This window comes from Colobus angolensis, unplaced genomic scaffold (genome assembly GCF_000951035.1).
Source record: "Colobus angolensis palliatus isolate OR3802 unplaced genomic scaffold, Cang.pa_1.0 Scaffold258, whole genome shotgun sequence".
Taxonomy (NCBI): Eukaryota; Metazoa; Chordata; class Mammalia; order Primates; family Cercopithecidae; genus Colobus; species Colobus angolensis.
In genome coordinates this window covers 2590523-2610183 of record NW_012115799.1, presented here as the reverse complement: position 1 = coordinate 2610183, position 19661 = coordinate 2590523, and the positions used below count along the sequence as shown (strand labels likewise).

General features: G+C 33.8%; 1 protein-coding gene across 2 annotated transcripts in view; it reads right to left on the bottom strand.

The window, feature by feature from the left end:
* Positions 1–19661, bottom strand: part of MDGA2 (MAM domain containing glycosylphosphatidylinositol anchor 2) — an 825087-nt gene that overhangs the window by 175571 nt on the left and 629855 nt on the right. For both annotated transcript variants that reach the window (XM_011947064.1, XM_011947065.1), the window contains exon 8: positions 14427–14720. In XM_011947064.1, the coding sequence (XP_011802454.1) occupies positions 14427–14720 (294 nt within the window). The remainder of the gene's footprint in view (positions 1–14426; positions 14721–19661) is intronic.

Below are 19661 nucleotides of genomic sequence, written 5' to 3'. Positions count from 1 at the left end.
TACAAAAATGAAAAAAAGATCAAGAATGTCTTATGTAGAATTCTAGAGAAAACCGATCTGATTGTTTAAAACTAGTAAGTGACAGATATGTTCCATCTTCGCACAAGGAGCAATAGACTCAAATTACAATCCCCTAAAAGTATGTATGAACCTCTATGTGTGTGTAGAAAGAGAGAGGAAGAGAGGAAAGACAGAGAAAAACTGTTTGAAGCTAAGAAAGCTAAGAATATTCAAAGCAGCCTAAGAAAATAATCACATTTTCCCAAGACTATTGAAGGAAACCTAACACACCTACTGTGGCATTGTCACATGACTTATTAAAAGTTACTTTGTGTGCTGCCAAAGATCAAAATGGTCATTTCAATTCAAATGTTTTTCAACTCCAGACAAAGGAATTTGTGTGTGCTGAACAAATTAGTTTTTCTTACCCGAATAAACTAATACATGTAAAACACTGGAAGCAAACCTTTATGACAGTGTACTTTCAGGAAAAAAAAAAAAAAAAAAAAAAAAAAAAATTTTTTAAAAAAAACCCAAAAAAAAAAAAAAAAATTTTTTTTTTTTTTTTTTTTTTTTTTTTGAGACGGAGTCTCGCTCTGTCCCCCAGGCTGGAGTGCAGTGGCCGGATCTCAGCTCACTGCAAGCTCCGCCTCCCGGGTTCGCGCCATTCTCCTGCCTCAGCCTCCCGGAGTAGCTGGGACTACAGGCGCCCACCACCTCGCCCGGCTAGTTTTTTGTATTTTTTTAGTAGAGACGGGGTTTCACCGTGTTAGCCAGGATGGTCTCGATCTCCTGACCTCGTGACCCGCCCGTCTCGGCCTCCCAAAGTGCTGGGATTACAGGCTTGAGCCACCGCGCCCGGCCAGAAAATAATTTTTAAATTAGGCATTTGACATAGAATGGCCTTTGAGAGAGAAATATGAATTTCCAGACTACTATATTTTTCCATCGCTTTGTAAAATTTATCTTCTTTACAGATAAGCTGCAAAGAATATCTACAAAGAAACAGACATGCAGACAAAAATAAAACAATTTAAGTCAAAGCATTATTATATTTTTCTTTGTATTTATGTAAATGTTTGGCTACATCAAGAAGAAACAAAATAACAGTATCCTTCATAAGTTAGCACATCCACAGTCTTTAAAACTAAGGAATTGTAAAATAACATATGTTTAGGGGCACGATATATGGATCCGGTAGTGTACCTAGCAACCATCCTCATTCTAAACAGAAGCTAACCACAAAACAACGAAAGAGAAAGATTAAGGTAAAATTCACAAGACATCATCCTTTATAAACTTTGAAAATTTTATTTCATCGAGCACTGAAATTTTGTCATTATATATAGCAAGAATTCTTTTTTAATAAGATTGCAAATGCACTGCATTTTCTCTAGTGGAAACAAAGTTAAGTATATATAATTATGTATGCCTCTAGCCTTCAATCTCTTATTTTTTATTCTTGTCTTTCATTATAACAGATAACTGAATTATTTTAACATAGATAACTTGTTGCAATGAAATTTTGTCATCCATGCATCCTTTAATTCAAGCATGTAGTTTCTAGGAGATTTCCGAAACAATTAATAGAATATGCGGTTTCTGTTACATATGATTATTATATAAATCAGAAAATTTTGTTGGTAATAACTTCCATACTTGAAGATTACTTAGAGACCATCATACTAAGCCCTTTATTTGCATAGAAAATTTGGTGGTAGAAACCGACACAAGTCACACAATTAAAATTGGCACTGCTAGAATTTGAATCCAGAGCCAGACTTAGAATCAATCCTCCATATTTATAGTTCCTTATTATGCCCCTATTCCAGACTGTAACCATATTCATAGTTATGGTTAAAACTGTTTCGTATTTTATTATTTATTATTATTGTACTATGTCACCTGGGTTGAATTGCAGTATCAAAAAACTGTGTGTGTAGAGTTTTATCTTCACTGACAACACTGTAGCTGAAAAATACAATCTGAATTATTTGAAAATAAAATAATTGAATCTAAAAATTTTTTTTTTGAGACAGGGTCTCACTCTGTCTCCCAGACTGGAGTGCAGTGACACAACAATGGCTCACTGCACCCCTGACCTCCCCAGGCTCAGGTAAGTCTTCCACCTCAGCCTCCCAAGTAGCTAGAACTATAGGTGTGCATCACCATGCCTGACTAATTTTTGTAGTTTTTTTGTAGAGATGGGGTGTTTCCCAGGCTTGTCTTGAACTCCTGGACTCAAGCAATCTGCCCACCTTAGCCTCCCAAAGAGCTGGGATTACAGGTATGAGCCACCACACCCAGCCTAAATAAATAAACATTGAAAATGAAATAAATGAAAAACATAACCATATTTCAAATAATTCACCAATTTACACACTTACTGATCTAGGCATTTTTAGAGTATGCAATTATGTCACGAAGGAAGGAGTTTATAATCTCTTATGAGAGAGATAGAGAGAAAAAAAGAAACACGGAAAATGTCTCTGTATATTACTTAGGAGTTGAAGACTGAAATTGCTAAGTTCAGAAAATTTTTAAAAAGGTATAGATTTAGAATTTTAAAAAAATTACACATAGCTGGAGACTTCAGGAGATAGCATGGGAAAAATGACATTTGAGTAATGTCTTGAAGATTGTAAAGAGTGGGTTCATAAAGATTATTTTAAGGATATTCATGACATAGGGAATGAAATGACAAAAAGTATTGAGTTCAAATGTGCATAAGAGAATGAACTGTTCACCTTGACTGGAACATGAAATGTGATCTCACAAAGGGTAGGCGATGCTATTTGCCAGTTTAGGATACCAAACTTTGAATCACAGATAATGAGTAGTCATAGAGAATTTCCAAATAGAACAATGCTTGCATTTATGCCTCTGCTGTGGAGTGTGGTTACCCAAGCCAAACCAATCACGTCTCTTTGTAGTTAATCTCTGGGAGAGAGACAAAGGGGCAAGCTTTTTCAGGTGGACTGGAAATGAGAACCACTAAGTGAAGTAAATACAGAAAGAACTGAGTGGATAGTTGAGAAGATGGTAATGTTTACATTCCTGGAACCCACTACACTTTCCTGCCTAGAGCAGTTAGATAAGAATTTTCCACCAATTGCAACTGAAAGTATTCTCACTCATAAAAAAAGAAAAAAAAAAAAAAAAGTTCATCTGACAGCAATGCAGCAATGTTGCCGAGGTAAAGAGATCAAAGGTTGTAAAAATAGTAGGAATTTCTTGCAGGAGGTAAAAGGGTCTGACCTTCGAACAAAAGTTGGAATGGAAAAGCAGGGATGAATTCTGAGGATTTTGGAAAGAAGAGGTAACCTTAAGGAATATTACTAACATTGTCAACACTGGTCTAAATGCTTTTTAGGCATCATCTAATTTAATCCTCAGAGGAATCCATCATAACAAGATTTCTTTTCATCATGGCAAATAAGAAAGTGAATATTTAGAGAAATTATGAATAAAGAGCAAAGCTGGAATTCAAATCAGGTCTTTACTTCAGAATACAATATCCTAATTTGAAATGTATGGTAGAGAAAGGAAAGACAGAATGACTTTGCTCCTGATAATAGAGAGGAAAGGGATCTTTTTGGAGGAACAGGGAATTGAAGAGGAAAAAAATAATGAAAAGGAATTATTATACTTTTAATTTTAGTCACATTAGATTTTAGAATTCATGCAGAAACTAAGTTGACATCTTGCAGTAGCTGAATATCTCAGATACAAATTTGGGGAAGATCTGCTTAGCAATGACAGTTTCAGTCATTATACTGCCAAGCAAGAAAGTGTAGAGTAAGGAAACAATAGGATCAAAATCTGATTTAAAGATATGAAGAATAAATAGCAGCCAAAACAAGACTGAAAAGTAGAAACAGAACTAGTATTTACAATATCATAAAAGACAAAGAAGAAAAATGCATTAACAGGAATGAGTGTTCACTCAATAAATGTGTCCTCTGCATGGAGACAACACAGACATAGACAGATAGACAGACAGGTGGATGGATAGGTAAGAAAATAGGGATACATCACTGCATTCATACATACCTCTCTAAATATCTGCATCATCTGCCTCTATATATATGTATATCTGTGATTGAATGATTGACTGTAACTTAGAGCTTCCAGTGAGCACTTAAAGTGAAAACTTTGTGTACTCAAATTATATCTTTTAACTGAGCTATAAAGCACTATTCATCATTTTATGTTGTACACAAGGCAGTTATGTTGTGGTTATGAACATATGGCTTCAAACACTGGATAAACTGTTGAAACTGATGGGCACAAAGAAACAAAATACTCAAGAAACGTCTGATCGCTTCTGTCATTTCATCCATGTATTTCAATGCAAATAATTTAAATTCTAAGAATGAATACTTCCTATTTTTCTTAAATACATCTCAGTTTCCTGCTTAGCTTTTAATAGTTTCCTCCCTTGATTAATTGAGTGCAATTATCTTCTTAAAAAGAAATCCTACTCAAGTTAAATAATAATCTTTTTCTAGAAAAACATTTTAAAACTTTTATTTCATTGAATGAAAAATAGTATCAAAGAAAACAATATACATATTAAATTTCAAGAAAAGTATTTGACTTCTTTCTTTATGAAAATAGTTTGAATTAAGAAGAAAGAGTAATTTCCACATTTAAAATAAGTCTTAATGGTATATAATCAAGGAGATTTTATTTTAATGTTATAATGCATGGTTAGTTTAAGTCCTGAGGTGTCCTTTTGAAGAATCTTTATTTTTGCTTATTATAATTTGTAAGGCTTCAAGGAAATATTCATTTGCCAGAAGAAAGGAACTCACAAGGTAGACTGAAATGATTTGATGGAACAGCATGAAATACAGCTACTCCCTGCCAAACCCAGACACAAAGCCAAAAGGCTTATGAAGAAAGAATACAGGCACAGCAGTTCTCAGAAGATGACTCAAAGGGCAAGTTAAAAAACAAAAAGATATATTGGAAACATACTTTCTTAATATATGAAACTATAATTATTATTATCAAATGCAGAAAAATATAAGAGTAAAAGAATTGCTAAGAGTTTAGTATGGCAGATGAAAAGAGTAGGTGCAATTAAAGGAATAAATCTTTTCCTTTCTGTATGAGAATTTGACCTTCTTTTAAAATTCTATCTCTGATCCCCTGATAACCTGACAAGGGAAGAATGTCAACTATAATCTTAGGTGGCATTTCTACATTAAATTGCTTCTGGATTTGAAAGGAATGTTAATACTTAATAGGAAGCCATGGCTTTGAGCTTAGTATAGCGGTTCTTGTAACTGGCATGTCTCTTCAAGGACCCTGGAAATTCTGCCTATAGATTTGTTACAAGAGACATTGGCTCCTGTGGGGCAGAGGATTCTCCCAGAGTTCCCATCCCCAAATTATGTAGACCTTGTTTCCTTGTCTATGAGTCATCATCTAGGCAGTGGTTCTTAACCTGGGGTGATTTTGCCAGTCGGGGACATTTGGCAATGTCTGGAGACAGTTTGTATCATCATGACATAGGGGAGAAGGACATATTACTGGAATCTAAAGATTACAAGCCTACGTAGCCTCTAAACACCATACAATAAACAAGTTAGAGCCTCCTCCACCACAAAAAAATATACATATTCTGGGCACGAAAACTGTGTTGGAAGACTGCCATATGCGTTTGGGACAATTAGCAGTAGCCCTGGTCTCTACTCTCTAGATGCCAGGAGCATTCCTTTTCCTCCACTGACTCAATTAAAACATGTTTTTACACATTTTCAAAGATCTGCAGGGAATAGGAGTGAAAGGGCATGTTGGCAAGCTATTGTTTCTGTCTTATACCCTTGTATGTGAATTTTGATACCAAATATGCCTCTAGTAGTCCCGCAAGTTTAAAAGCAGTGGAATCTAAGACCCTTGGTAGATTATTCAATACAGGAATTTAGTACAAAGTAAAGTTATTAGTGTCACGTAATATAATCCAACATAATATGATATACGCAAAACCAAAAAATGTGTGGCTGGTACTGAATGTTAAAATATGATATCACATCAAAAATTGATAATAAAGATACAATTGCTAACAACATATAAGCTAAAAATCTACACGAATACTGCCTGAGGGGATTAAACACTCTAGTAAATATGTGCCCATTGCTGGAGGGAGAGGAAATCATGTCTTTCTCTCAAATTCTGCCTTTGATTTCTCACTTTCAGATTGGCTTTATCATGCATTTATTAAAGTATTTTTTTGACAATCAATTTCTTATATTTTACTTAACATCTGAAATTCTTTGAATTTATTTTTTTCTAATCAAAGACCAAAATACATGGGTCTTTGATTAGAAAAAATTAACTTATACCCTTGTAAGTTAATTTGATAGCACTTTATATTTCCCTCTGCACTAAGCATATTATTGTTGGTATATTTAAAATAAATTGATAATATCACAGGAATGTTCATATGATATATTATTGTTCACCTTTATGTGTGATTTATTATAATTATTTATTATTATTACGTTTGTGTTACAGGGGAGATGATCACAGTATGTATGAAATGCCCAAATTCTGTATTTGGGAAGAATGAATTTAGTTTTTGGAATAAAGATAAACTCTTTTTTAACTAAGAAAGATTACGAAGGCACAGAATTTTTATAGTTATACATATATATTTATATATGTGTTTATGTTCATTTTTCTTAGAAGAAACTATATTTCCATAAAGCAAAAAAGGGAGAAAGAAAAAAGCCCGCAGGAACAGAGGCATGTAAACTTTTTATTGAAAATTTAACTCAGTGGGGCGTAGTGGTTCACACCTTCGATCCCAGCACTTTTGGAAAGCTGAGATGGGAGGGGCGCTTGAGGCCAGGAGTTTGAATCCAGGCTGGGCAACACAGCAAGACTCTGTCTCTAAAAAAATGTAAAAAATAGCCCAGCATGGTGGCTCACACCTGTAATCCCAGCTACTCGGAAGACTGAGGATTGCCTGGGCCAAGGATTTGAGGCCATAGTAAGCTATGATTGTGCTACTGCAATCCAGCCTGGGCAAGAGAGAAACCCTGTCTCAAAAAATGGAAAAATAAAATAAAATAAAATAACCCTATAAAATAAATTTAACTTAATCACATATCTCAAGGGTTTCAATGGGAGAAAATATCCTCATGGCCTTAAGGTATTAAGGAAATGATATAATGATATTATCCAGTTGAATTCATTTTTGCATAGTTGGGGTGGACAGAAGTACCTAGCTGACAATACCAATAAAAATAAGTCTTGCCTGGCTTAATTTGTACCTTTAATCATTCTGTTAAAACTACCTGGTCACTCTCACACTTCTTTGCATAGATGCTGAAAAATAAAATTTTTAATCCATACACTTTTCTAAACATTAAATTTTGGTTGTACTTACATTAAGATAGCAGCAGAGAAGAAACCAGAAAAATAAACTATGCACTTATTTTCCTTACATGAGCCACATACTTGATAAACTGATCTTCTTTTCAGATAATGTGTAGTCAATTGTTGCATCTGAAGATATTATATATATATATGCAATGTACTCCATCCTTAAGTACATTTGGAAAATAACTTTGAACTTACCTTAATGTTTCTACTAGAGTCTTTGGAATAATCTCAAAGGTAAGTCTTCAAATTTTGAGTATAAATTTATATTATGGAAGGAAACCAAAGGCTGTTAGAATCAAGTCACTTTGGTATAAGAAATGAATACAATTAGATAATAACAGTTCAGTGTAAACATACACAACCATTAGAATTATTTCTCAACTATATGTATAGCCAATATTACAGGATAGTTCTGAGAAAGGCAATACTGAAATGAAACCTAGTGATTTTGAAAGAAACATACCATCTAATGTGTGTCTTCAAAATGAAGTTTTACTTTGAAGCTCTAAATTGTCTTCTACATACTAAAGTTAGTGTCCATGGAGCTATCAATAAAGATCTTTCATCATCACCAAGAGGCAGTATAGAGGGGTGCGACTTAGCTAGGACTTAAATGGCAGAAAGATTGGAAGAATTGTTATAAACAGAAGAGGAGAATTAAAGTCTAGCCCGAGAAGCAACATTCAATTACCATGCTTATGAGACTGAAAAGAGATGGACTGAATCATTACAGAAAATAAGAAACAGACCTGGACAAGTAAAACTTGTTCAGGCTACTGAGCTGAAAGTCATTATTACCCTCCTAATAAATTAAAAATTCATTTATTCATTTGTAAAATTTTTGGATAGCCTTTTTGCCTGGCCTAGATCCTCTTGTATTTCCTCTTTTATCAGTAATTACCTTATCTTTGATATTAGTTTTAGATTAATCCCTAGTCACACTGATATTTCCAGAATAATTTTGCTTTTAAAAAATCACAAAATTGTTATATTACCTAAGTACACTATTTCTACCTATCTCAACACTACAGAACATTACTCAGTAACTTGTCTAACAACAGTGAGCATATGTGTTAGAGCACTTTCCAGTCTATCTTTAATTTTCTTTTTCTTTGTAAGGTTCATGAGATTTTGCTTTTGTTGAATATTCATTTTGATTAAAAGTAACTGGCATACTCTCTTCATTAGATTTCTTGAGAAAAAGCCTCAAAAATAAAACACTGATCTCTGGCTTTCTCTCCTTCACCTAATTTGGTCTTGCTTTGGAAACTGAAACAGGTGAGGAACATCGGTTTATCAACAGTCCTGATTATTTTCTTTCATAATTTTTCTTTGTTTGGAAAATACAAATTATAAGGGGTGTATTAATTAGATTTGGAATTAGGTAAAAGGCAGTTATTTAACAGAATCTAACACTAACATCTGTCTTTGGTTTTTAGTGTATATTATATACCTCTTAACAGAAATATCATGTCATTAGTTGAAGGTACAACAAATGTGCATATCCATGGTGGAGACTTAACACCAAAAGTAACATTCAATGCAATATATTCTCCAGTTAATTTTCAAGGAATTATACTTTGAAATATACTCACGTTACTAAAAGACTTTAATAGTGCTTTGAGATGAAACTAAAGGACAGCTTATATTAAAAATAAAATGTTATAGTTTATCAAATTAAAATTGTAGCATACAATTTTATAAGTATAAATATACTTATATAATACAGATATGAAAAACAATACTTTCTTTTAGGAAGACAATAAGCATATCCTGTATCCTGTTTTTGTTTTGTTTTGTTTTATTTTGTTTGAGACGAGTCTCGCTCTGTCACTCATGCTTGAGTGCAGTGGTGAGATCTCGGCTCACTGCAACCTCCACCTCCTGGGTTCCAGCGATTCTCCTGACTAAGCCTCCCGAGTAGCTGGGACTACAGGTGCACACCACCACGTCCAGCTAATTTTTGTATTTTTAATAGAGATGGGGTTTCACCATGTTGGCCAGGATGGTCTTAATCTCTTGACCTCATGATCCACCCACCTCAGTCTCCCAAAGCGCTAGGATTACAAGTATGAGCCACCCGCTTGCCCGCATATCCTGGTTTCTCATTTAACATATATATTTGAAAATTCAATGGAACTTTTATTCAATTAATATTCAAACAATCAGGTACTTTGTTTAGAAAGTTGTTTTAGTTGGCTGGGCGCAGTGACTCACACCTGTCAAATCCCAGCACTTTGGGAGGCGGAGGCGGGTGGATCATCTGAGGTCAGGAGTTGGAAACCAGCCTGACCAAAATGGAAAAACCCCATATCTACTAAAAATACAAAATTAGCTGGTCATGGTGGCACATGCATGTAATCCAAGCTACTCGGGTGGCTGAAGTAGGAGAATTGCTTGAACCAGGGAGGCGGAGGTTGTGGTGAGCCGAGATCATGCCACTGCATCCCAGCCTGGCAACAAGAATGAAACTCCGTCTGAAAAAGAAAAAAAAAAGAGAAAAAAAGAGGGAAAAAAAGAAAGTTGTTTCAGTTGTGTTTGGTAAGCTCTATACATACTGTGATTTTTAAATACTATGAATAAATTAATATATGTAATACCTTTATTTTCAATTATGCTATTCTAATGCTGCTTCAAATAAAAATGAGTCAAATATTCAAAAAAAATCGTACTACCATTCCAAAAAATGGGAATAAATTAAACAATGGATAAAATTTTTTAATGCTATTAAAAGTTTATTAATGTTATTAATGTTAAAAAAGTTTGAAACAAAAATATTTTTGTTTCAAAAAACTTATATTTTCAACTTCATACTCTGGTCCATAATCTGTGTGGTAACTGGCAATTGTAGAAGTTAAAAGTCATAAAGAAAAAACCTTTTGCTTTCTAAAAATTAGCAATGTGAACAAGAATTAATCAAACTGTTTCATTGTTGTGACTATGTTACTCTTAACAGGATATAGAAAGGTCTAAAATATCTCTAGGCTTCTGTCCCTCATTTTGTACAAATTTTAACAAGAGGCAAATTAATTAGTGAGAGTAAATAATTTGAAAAGTTTGTATAAACTTTATAATTTTATAAATTATATTGCTTCCTTTTAAACATAACATTAGCTAAGAATAAACCTCATTTAGATATTTAGACCCATAAGTGGATGGTTCCATTATTTATATTATTTAGAAATACATATATGTACTATTTCTTTTTAGGGATGGATGCCCTTCACTCATCGATGTCCTATATACAATTCATTCTGTGCTTGTTTAGTTTTTTTGAGTGGTTATTGTTTAGTTGGATGAAGTAAAACTAAGTAAGTAAAAAATGTCTTGAAAATACTGGATTTTTTTCTATCTTATTTATTATTGCCACCTCTTTTACATTATTTTATGTCTTAAAAGATAAAATTATACATAAACGTGTGTGTGCTCATGTGTAAAATAGGCAGTTCCAGAATTTACCAATGTAATAAACATCTTAAGGAAGAAATCTGTATGCAGCAAATCCTCAGCTACCCCTGAAACTTAAGTAATAAAGAAACAGTTGATATGGTTTGGATCTGTGTCCCTGCCCAAATGTCATACTGAAATGTAATACTCAGTGTTGGAAGTAAGGCCTGGTGATAGGTGATTGGATCTTGGTGTAGGATTTCTCATGAATGGGTTAAACACCATTCCCCCTTGGTACTGTCATTGCAATAGGATAGTGTGAATTCTCGTGAGATGTATTCATTTAAAAATGTGTAGCACCTCCCAGGTTACTCTCTTGCCCCTGCTCTGGCCATGTAATGTGCAAGCTCCCACTTCACCTTCTACCACGATTGTAAGCTTCCAGAAGCCAACCCAGAAGCAGATATCAGCATCATGCTTCCTATATAGCCTGCAAAACTGTGAGTCAATTAAACCTCTTTTCTTTATAAAGTACCCAGTCTTAGGTATTTTATAGCAATGCAACAATAGACTAACAAACCAGGCATGAACTTTTTGTGTGTTGTGTTTACACAACAAATTTACTGTTGAGTAAACTTATATTTACTCAACAAATTTACTGAACAGCTATAATGTAAAATATATTATGCTAGGAATACAAAATATATAAAGCATAGCTTGTTATCTGCATTGATGGACTTAATTGCTAAGGATGATACAAAATATATATGTATACATATATATGTCTACATATGTATGATATAACTTAGTTTTAATATTACATATGAATATTTCTTACATGTAGCACAGGTATCCAGGTTAAGCAAATAATAAATTATTTTCAAATTAAAAAAAAAATTCAGGATGAACATGGTGACTCATACCTGTAGTCTCAACATTTTGGGAGGCTGAGGCAGGAAGATCACTTGAAGTCAGGTGTTAGAGACAAGCCTGAGCAACATAGCAAGACCCCGTCTCTACACAAAATTTAAAAATTAGCCAGGTATGGAGGTGCGCACCTGTAGTCCCAGCTACTCGGGAAGCTAAGGTGAAAGCATCGGTTGAGCCTGATTTTACTGAGCAAAGCTGCAGTAAGCTATAATCATGCCACTGTAGTTCAGCCTGGGCAACAGAGTGAAACCCTGTCTCTTAAAAAAATGACTATAAAAGTTAGACTATTTATCAATTTTAAAACATTATCTGAATTCCTATACTATTAGTTTTGCAAGAATAAGCCTTAGATAGGCATGTAGGCAAGATCTGCTGGCAGAGACTATATGTCTGGAAAATGAACCTTTGATGTACTCAGGAATATTCTGGAGTTCTTACCAGTTATTTGTACCCAGAAAATAGTGACATATAAATAGGTTCTTCAGAAGAGATGGAAATATATGGAAGGGAGGTCCTTGAAAGCCATGATAACATGATCCTCACCTAGAGCTGGCAAGATTGCCTGCATTCGGTTGCCTTCCTGGGCAGGCCAGGAAAATTTGCCTCTGAGAGGAAATGCTGTTGGATTATACCCCCTGCTCCAGGAAGTCACCTTGGGATGCAGATAAATTGTATCATCTTACCTGTGTTAAAATAACTAAACTTTGCCTGTGTCTATCGGTATTTTTTACTCAATTATGTTCATCCCTGTCACACTAGACAACTGTGCCACTGTTAACTGTCATTCCTATTATAGAGTTGAATTTTAAAGTCTTATGCTGAATTTATTTCCTAGGGGACTAATTAAGAGGCAGGAAAAAGGAAAAAACAGGAAATTTAGTTAATCAATAAAATTCTGAAGTTAAGTATATTCTATGGAGAACGGAGATTCTGATTTTCTTGAAACTTTAATTTGAAGTTCTCTAGAGCCATCTGGATTCTGTAGCTTTTATTAGTATCAGAGCTTCTGCAGAAAGGAGTGAGCAGAGTGAAAACTAATTGCACTAATAGCTGCAGGAACACTGAAGCTTTGTGCATAACTCAAAGCAGCTCAGAATCCTGTGCTTACCAACAAGATTGAAGTGTTCCAAATTATATCAAATTCCTTTGTGGTCACTTAAGGTATGTCTCTTTTTTTTTTTTTTTTCTAGAAAATGGGAAGCAGTTTCTCTCTTTTTTCTTTTTTTCAGAAACCTGTTTTCACATGATCCTCATACCCATGAACAGACTGTCATGAGTATAGAGGCCAGTGAGAAAAAGGCAATATTCCATTGCTGAATGGAACCTGACATCTAAAACCTGCCTTATTTGGAGAAAAAACTCATAATCAATTAGAAATCAAGCCAAGTTATTTTTCATCTGTTTGCAAATATCAGCTTGCATATTTATAGGTCAAATAGCATAACTGGAATCTGAGGTTCTATAGAAGAGGGGCAGGGAATGGGTAAGCAGCACCCAGAACCTTGTCTCTCACCCCACACTCATATCTCATACACAAATACATTTGTAGCTAAGCAGTTCCACGCATAATATTTTCATACTTTAATTATTCTCTAAAACATAAAATAGTTAATTCATTCTGCCAACAACTTTAAGTCTAATATAAAAATAGACATTCGTGGACTAAATTCTATTTTCAAGTTCCTGAGTTATCAAAGAGTTACATAAAAATGACACCGTTTATTGATGTGCATGGTTTTACCTAATTCATCTGTTTAATGAAAACTTTATGCCATATATTTAACAAATAGTATATCAACTAAAATTTGCAGTAGCACTATTAGAAATTGAGTAGACTGTGTTTAGTTTTCTTCTCTTTCAGCAGTGTCTTTACCATTGGGTAGCCCAATTACCAGGGCATTCTGTAAAAACCAAACAATAGTAACACTGGTACATTTTCTTGACCCTTAAGTGTGTAGATTTAGGTGGTTTTAATGCTAAAAGCAAATGTAAAGTCCATAACATCTACATTTTTAATTAGAACTATAACCGTGATTTCAGTAAAAACATAAAAATAGTTAAAAATGTATCTTATTCAATTCTCAGAGTAAAACAATTACCTGCTAAGATTAAATCAGGCAAAAATTCAGCATCTAAGACTTTCCTGAATTATCACTATATTATTAGACAGTTATGTAATTCACTGTTACAACTTCAGGTATGCAAATATAACATTTCAATGATTAGATCTCCATAATTTAAGCAAAGAGATGCTTGAAATAGGTAGATAATTTGGGAAAAGGACATGCAATTGCCTGAAGTAAAAACATGGACTGTGAAAACAAACATGTATTACAACCTGAATCAGCAATTACTTCCAGTTTCCACTTTGCTTATTGCACATGGACAGTATCTCACTATCAGGTTTGTTGATTCTTTGGCATTAACCAACCAGAGAACACCATCATAATTATCATACACAAACACACACACACACACACACACACACACAACAACAACAAAAAACAACAAAAAAACCACAACTCTATTAATGTGTATAAACTCACGCAAAAAGCAGATTTAGGGTAGATTATAGTTTAAATTGGGTATCATTAATGTAGAAATAGTTCATTCAATCCCATTACAAAAATCACCTCATATTACTAGTAGAATAATGGTAACAATTCTTCCCTTGTCCCCACATGGAAATGCATAAAAAGGAATTTACTTACACTGAACGATGAGCTGCACCAAGGCTTCCCTTGGTTTCACGTTAAATCCATTGTATTGGCTGGTCTGACATCTGTACATTCCTGACATTTCCCTAGACACATTCACAATCCTCAGTGTTCCATCATAACTCTCCATTTGCATTGATCCATCAGGCATTGCAACTTCTTTATCCGCTCTAGACCAAAGGATGATTGGTTTAGGTTTGCCAGTTACTTGACATTGCAGTTCTATTGTGTCTCCTTCTCTGGTGACCAATGGTGATTTTTCCTGTGGAACAGTCAGATTGGGTGGAACTTGAAATGGGAAAAAGAAAATTTTTCAAGGTTAGTATAAACTGGTAAAGCATATTCAGATACAGAAAATCATAAGGAAACAATTTCTGCTGGTGGAAGAAATGTGACAATTCGGATGCTCAAAAACCTTGGGAATAAATGGAATATACTCTCACTTAAAATCATTCTTAATTGTTTTCACTGTATATTTTAAAATGAGGACTTCAAACATTAGCAAAATAAATAAGGCATTCAGTTAAAAAATGAATGGTCAACATAAAAATAATCTTCTCAATGACCTGTAATAATTAGCCATTAACTGGGGCTTTAACATTTGCATTTCATAGAAGAGTATCATTCAGCTATGTAGACTTAGCAGTCACAATAAATGCAAGTAGTCAGAAAGGGAAAAAGAGAAACCTCTGATCTAAAATCGTAAGGTTCGACTGGTTTAAAACTTGCCAAATTGCTAAGATTTAAGATTTGTTTTTTTCCCTAGTGGGAGTGAAATCAAGCAATTTGACAATCCATTCTGTTTTCCATTTTTGGACTTTTAATTTTTTGTGATATTTGAATTTCTTATTATTTCACTTCATAATTATTTTGATGTCATTGTAAATAGTTTGCCATAATGTTGCCAATATTTCTACAAAGTTAATTTTAATTAAATCTTCAAAATATATTTCAATGAATATAAGAATTATAATTTTTCTCAAGTAAAGCTAGTTTCTGATTTACAGAGGATATTTATGAAGATTGATTTTACTGAAACTTACTTTATTGTGCTGAAATATATTTATGTTAGAATTTAGTGAAAAGCATTAAGTGATATGAGGGAAGTACTATACAATGATCTTTCTTACAAACATTATCACTAGTTCCACTGGAAGATTCTTATTTCTTATACAATTTTATATGAATTCAAATGTATTTGTGCAGTAGAACATCTATCAAAAAAGGGCAAGCTAAACAGAATGCTATAAATACAAATAACCAGAAACATGAATAATTGTATCCTTCTGATAAATGTTATCTGTTCCCTTTGGAAGCAGTACTGCACACGAATGAAAAGTGAAAGGTTTTATTCTTCCTTTTAGTTTGATTATGCCCCAGTGTCCAGGTACAAAACCAAACATAGTTATGTTTAAAATTATTTTTCAACTAATTTAGAAATGTTGCCCTTATTATAGAGACAAATAAATTCAAGTTCAAAGTGATATGAGAACTATTGTCCTATTCAAATATCTTCAATTCACTTTTTTATTTAATTCCTTCACTTGCTTATTGTTTAAAAAACAAATTACATAATGTATAACAGCTTAGAATTTAAACAATATGAAATATTAACCACCATCATTTTGAAGTAGATATATACATCCTAGAAACTGACATTAACCAAATACATGTTTAAAATGGCTTCATTTTATAAACCCAAATGGCTAAATAATTTGTTCTGGTATATAGAAACAATTAAATAATTTTGGCAAAGTATTTGTTCTTTTCAAAGTGAATGATGTAATTAAAATCTAAGCAGCATACTGTAACAATGGGACTGGAATGGAACTATGATACTTACTCACCCTCCATGAGAAAGGGTGCAGAATAACCTCAGCATTTATTATCCCCCTACTATGTGACAGGCACAATTAAGGATTTTATGTTTTCATTTAAACTCCCTTGAGTTTAAATATTTAAGGACCAAATATTTAATATTAAAATAAACAATTGAGAACATTGAGAATAAGAGATAATAAATACTTCAATTTGAACAGAATACAAACAAGAACTACTTTATAGCAGGTAGGTAATGTAGAGATATGAATACTGAAGCAGGCTCAATAAACAATGGTATCTGAAATTAATAACTTTTGAGTGTTAGCAATAGACTCCTCTCTTCATGCTCATGACAAATTGGACAAAATCCTTGCCTGTCATTTGGTCACTGTTTCAAACATGAAAGAGTCAAGATGAATGTGAGGGAGTATACAATAAGTATTTTGTAAATTATCTTATCTATCTTTTATCATCTTATTTATTTAGTCATTTATTATTGCTATCACAGTGGATAAGGCCAACGTCTATATTTCTTAAATAACTACATCGATCAATTATCTATATCTGAATATTTTTCATATGTCAAAACTGCTTATAAGATATACCAACCCCAAAATAAATATCCAAATTTAGATAAATCTGTGTAAAATAAATGAAAAAATGTATAACTTTAAAGACTAATGGAGTGTTATTACTTGAAATATACAATTCATATCTGATCCAAAAACAAGCTACATGACTTTGGCCAACCAAAAACACTGTCTGTATTAATTTTACCTTTGGTTGTTGTTGTTTTGAGATAGTCTCGCTCTGTTTTCCAGGCTGGGGTGCAGTGGCGCAATCTCCACACAGTGCAACCTCCATGTCCCAGGTTCAAGTGATTGTTCTGCCTCAGCCTCCTGAGTAGCTGGGATTACAGGTGTGCAACACTACACCCAGCTAATTTTTTCATATGTTTAGTAGAGACAGGGTTTCACCATGTTGACCAGGCTGGTCTCAAACTCCCGATCTTAGGTGATCCACCCTCCTCAGTCTCCCAAAGTGCTGGGATTACAGGCGTGAACCACCGTGCTTGACCTTACCATTTTTGAAACTAAGAATTTGTACTTTATTAGCCTCAACGTTATTGATGTTCTGATTACAAGAATGAATAGTAAAAAGTTAAAAAGAGAAGTGGTGTCAGAAGATAGTGCTTACTTCCTAACTTAATAAAATGGATATTTAAACAACTTATTACATTAGACCATTCAAATCACAATATATTCTTGACTAGATATAATTTTTTAAAATGTTATCATGCTAAATAGTTCAAATATCCCTTTTAAAATTGGTTTATGTTTTTCATGTATTTAGATAAACTTTCCTCCCTGCTGAATTAAAGTTACAGAAATATAAACCTCAATTTTAATCTCAATAACACAAAAATTGATTTTTAGATAAATTAGCCCAGGTTTTACAAAATAGCAAAATCTAGCTAAAAGATTATTTAATATCCATCTCTTCCTAGGCCAGATGCGGTGGCTCACGCCTACAATTCCAGTACTTTGGGTGGCCGAGGAGGGCACATCACAAGGTCAGGAGATCAAGACCATCCTGGCCAACACGGTAAACCCCGTCTCTACTAAAAATACAAAAAAAAAAAAAAAGCCGGTCATGGCAGTGTGCACCTGGAGTCCCAGCTACTCTGGAGGCTCAGGGGCTCAGGCAGGAGAATCGTTTGAACTCAGGAGGTGGAGGCTGCAGTGAACCAAGATCGCACCACTGCACTCCAGCCTGTGTGACAGAGGGAGACTCCATCTCAATAAATAAATAAATAAATAGATTTTAAACCTAGAAGTCAGGGTTAACCTTTCCCTACAACTCTCCTGGCCAAAAAAACTATAATTTCTAAAAGCTGTTACATGCTTCTCTATCTCTCTGTCCCCACTAAATTTTCTATCTCTTAGAATTACTCAACTCTCTTAATTGTTCCTATAATTTTTTCTGTTGAGAGATCTCATTTGTTCTCATAGATTTCTCTCTATGTGTTGATAATAACAAATTATAACTTTATTCCAATGGCTCATAATTGAAGCCTGTCTTTATATTCCAAAAGTCTTTCAAACCTAAACACTATTTTATTTCTTGACTTGGTTAATAGTTAATTTCAACAGATTCCATCTGTTAATTGAAAACCATACAATATTATGTTTCACCATTTCCTCTTGTTCACCACTTCAAAACAGCCATCAAATCTTGTTGTTTCTTTATTTAAAACTATATCTCATATCTGCCTGTTTCTTTTCATGGCCATAGGCAGTTTTCTCAGTAGAAGTCATCATTTTATCTTCTTGTGACAGCATCCTAAGTGGTCTCTCTGTCACTAGCCCCATTCTTCCAGGCTTCCTGCTGCCCTGTCTAAGCTTTATCATCATAAACAGTTTTGTTCATGTCACTATGAAGACTACAAACCTAGATGAGAGTGCTTGTCACAACACTGGTTTAGTTTAAAAAATAACCTGAAAACAGCTTAACGGGGTTGTTAAATAAATCATAAAACAGTTGAAAAACAGAATATGACACAGGCTTTTTAAATGATGATGCAATAGACCTATATTTATTGATAAGGCATTTATATTAAGTGGGAAAAGCGTGTTAGCAAGTAGTATAAATAGCTATAACCACTATTATTCATTGTGTAAAACATGTCACTGTGCAGTATAAACAGTTATATCTAATTTTTATGTATTAAATAACTAGATATTAGCTGCTCTTGGCTCACACACACACACACAGAAGTAACTATGCGAGATGATGAATATGTTAGCTTACTTCACTATAGTAACCATTTTACTATCCATATGTATCCCATAATATGTTGCAATCCTCAAATATATACAATAACATTTTTTTAAAAAAAATTTCAATGAGTGTTAACAGGAAGCTTCTTGAAGGGTAGGCTATACATACATGCTCTGTTTTTATATTGTTATTATCTAGCACACCATCTCTCACATACAGAAATAGAGTACAAAATTTTACACCGAATATGTACATTAAGTAGCAAGGTAATTGGGCACCAATTCAGGGAAGAGGAAACTTACATAGGGAAAAGTCTAGAGGAAAAGAAATCCTAGAAAGAACTATACGGAAACACTATGAGTGGTTCTCTCTGAGTGTGAGATTACTGATACATTTTATTTTCTTTATTTCCCTCTTTTTTTTACTGTTTAAATAATATATATAGTACATATTAACATATTACAGGGCCCAAGAAGCCCAGAAAATTTTTGTTGTTGTTGTTGTTGTTTTTTGAGACGGAGTCTCGCTCGGTTGCCCGGGCTGGAGTGCAGTGGCCGGATCTCAGCTCACTGCAAGCTCCGCCTCCCGGGTTTATGCCATTCTCCTGCCTCAGCCTCCCCAGTAGCT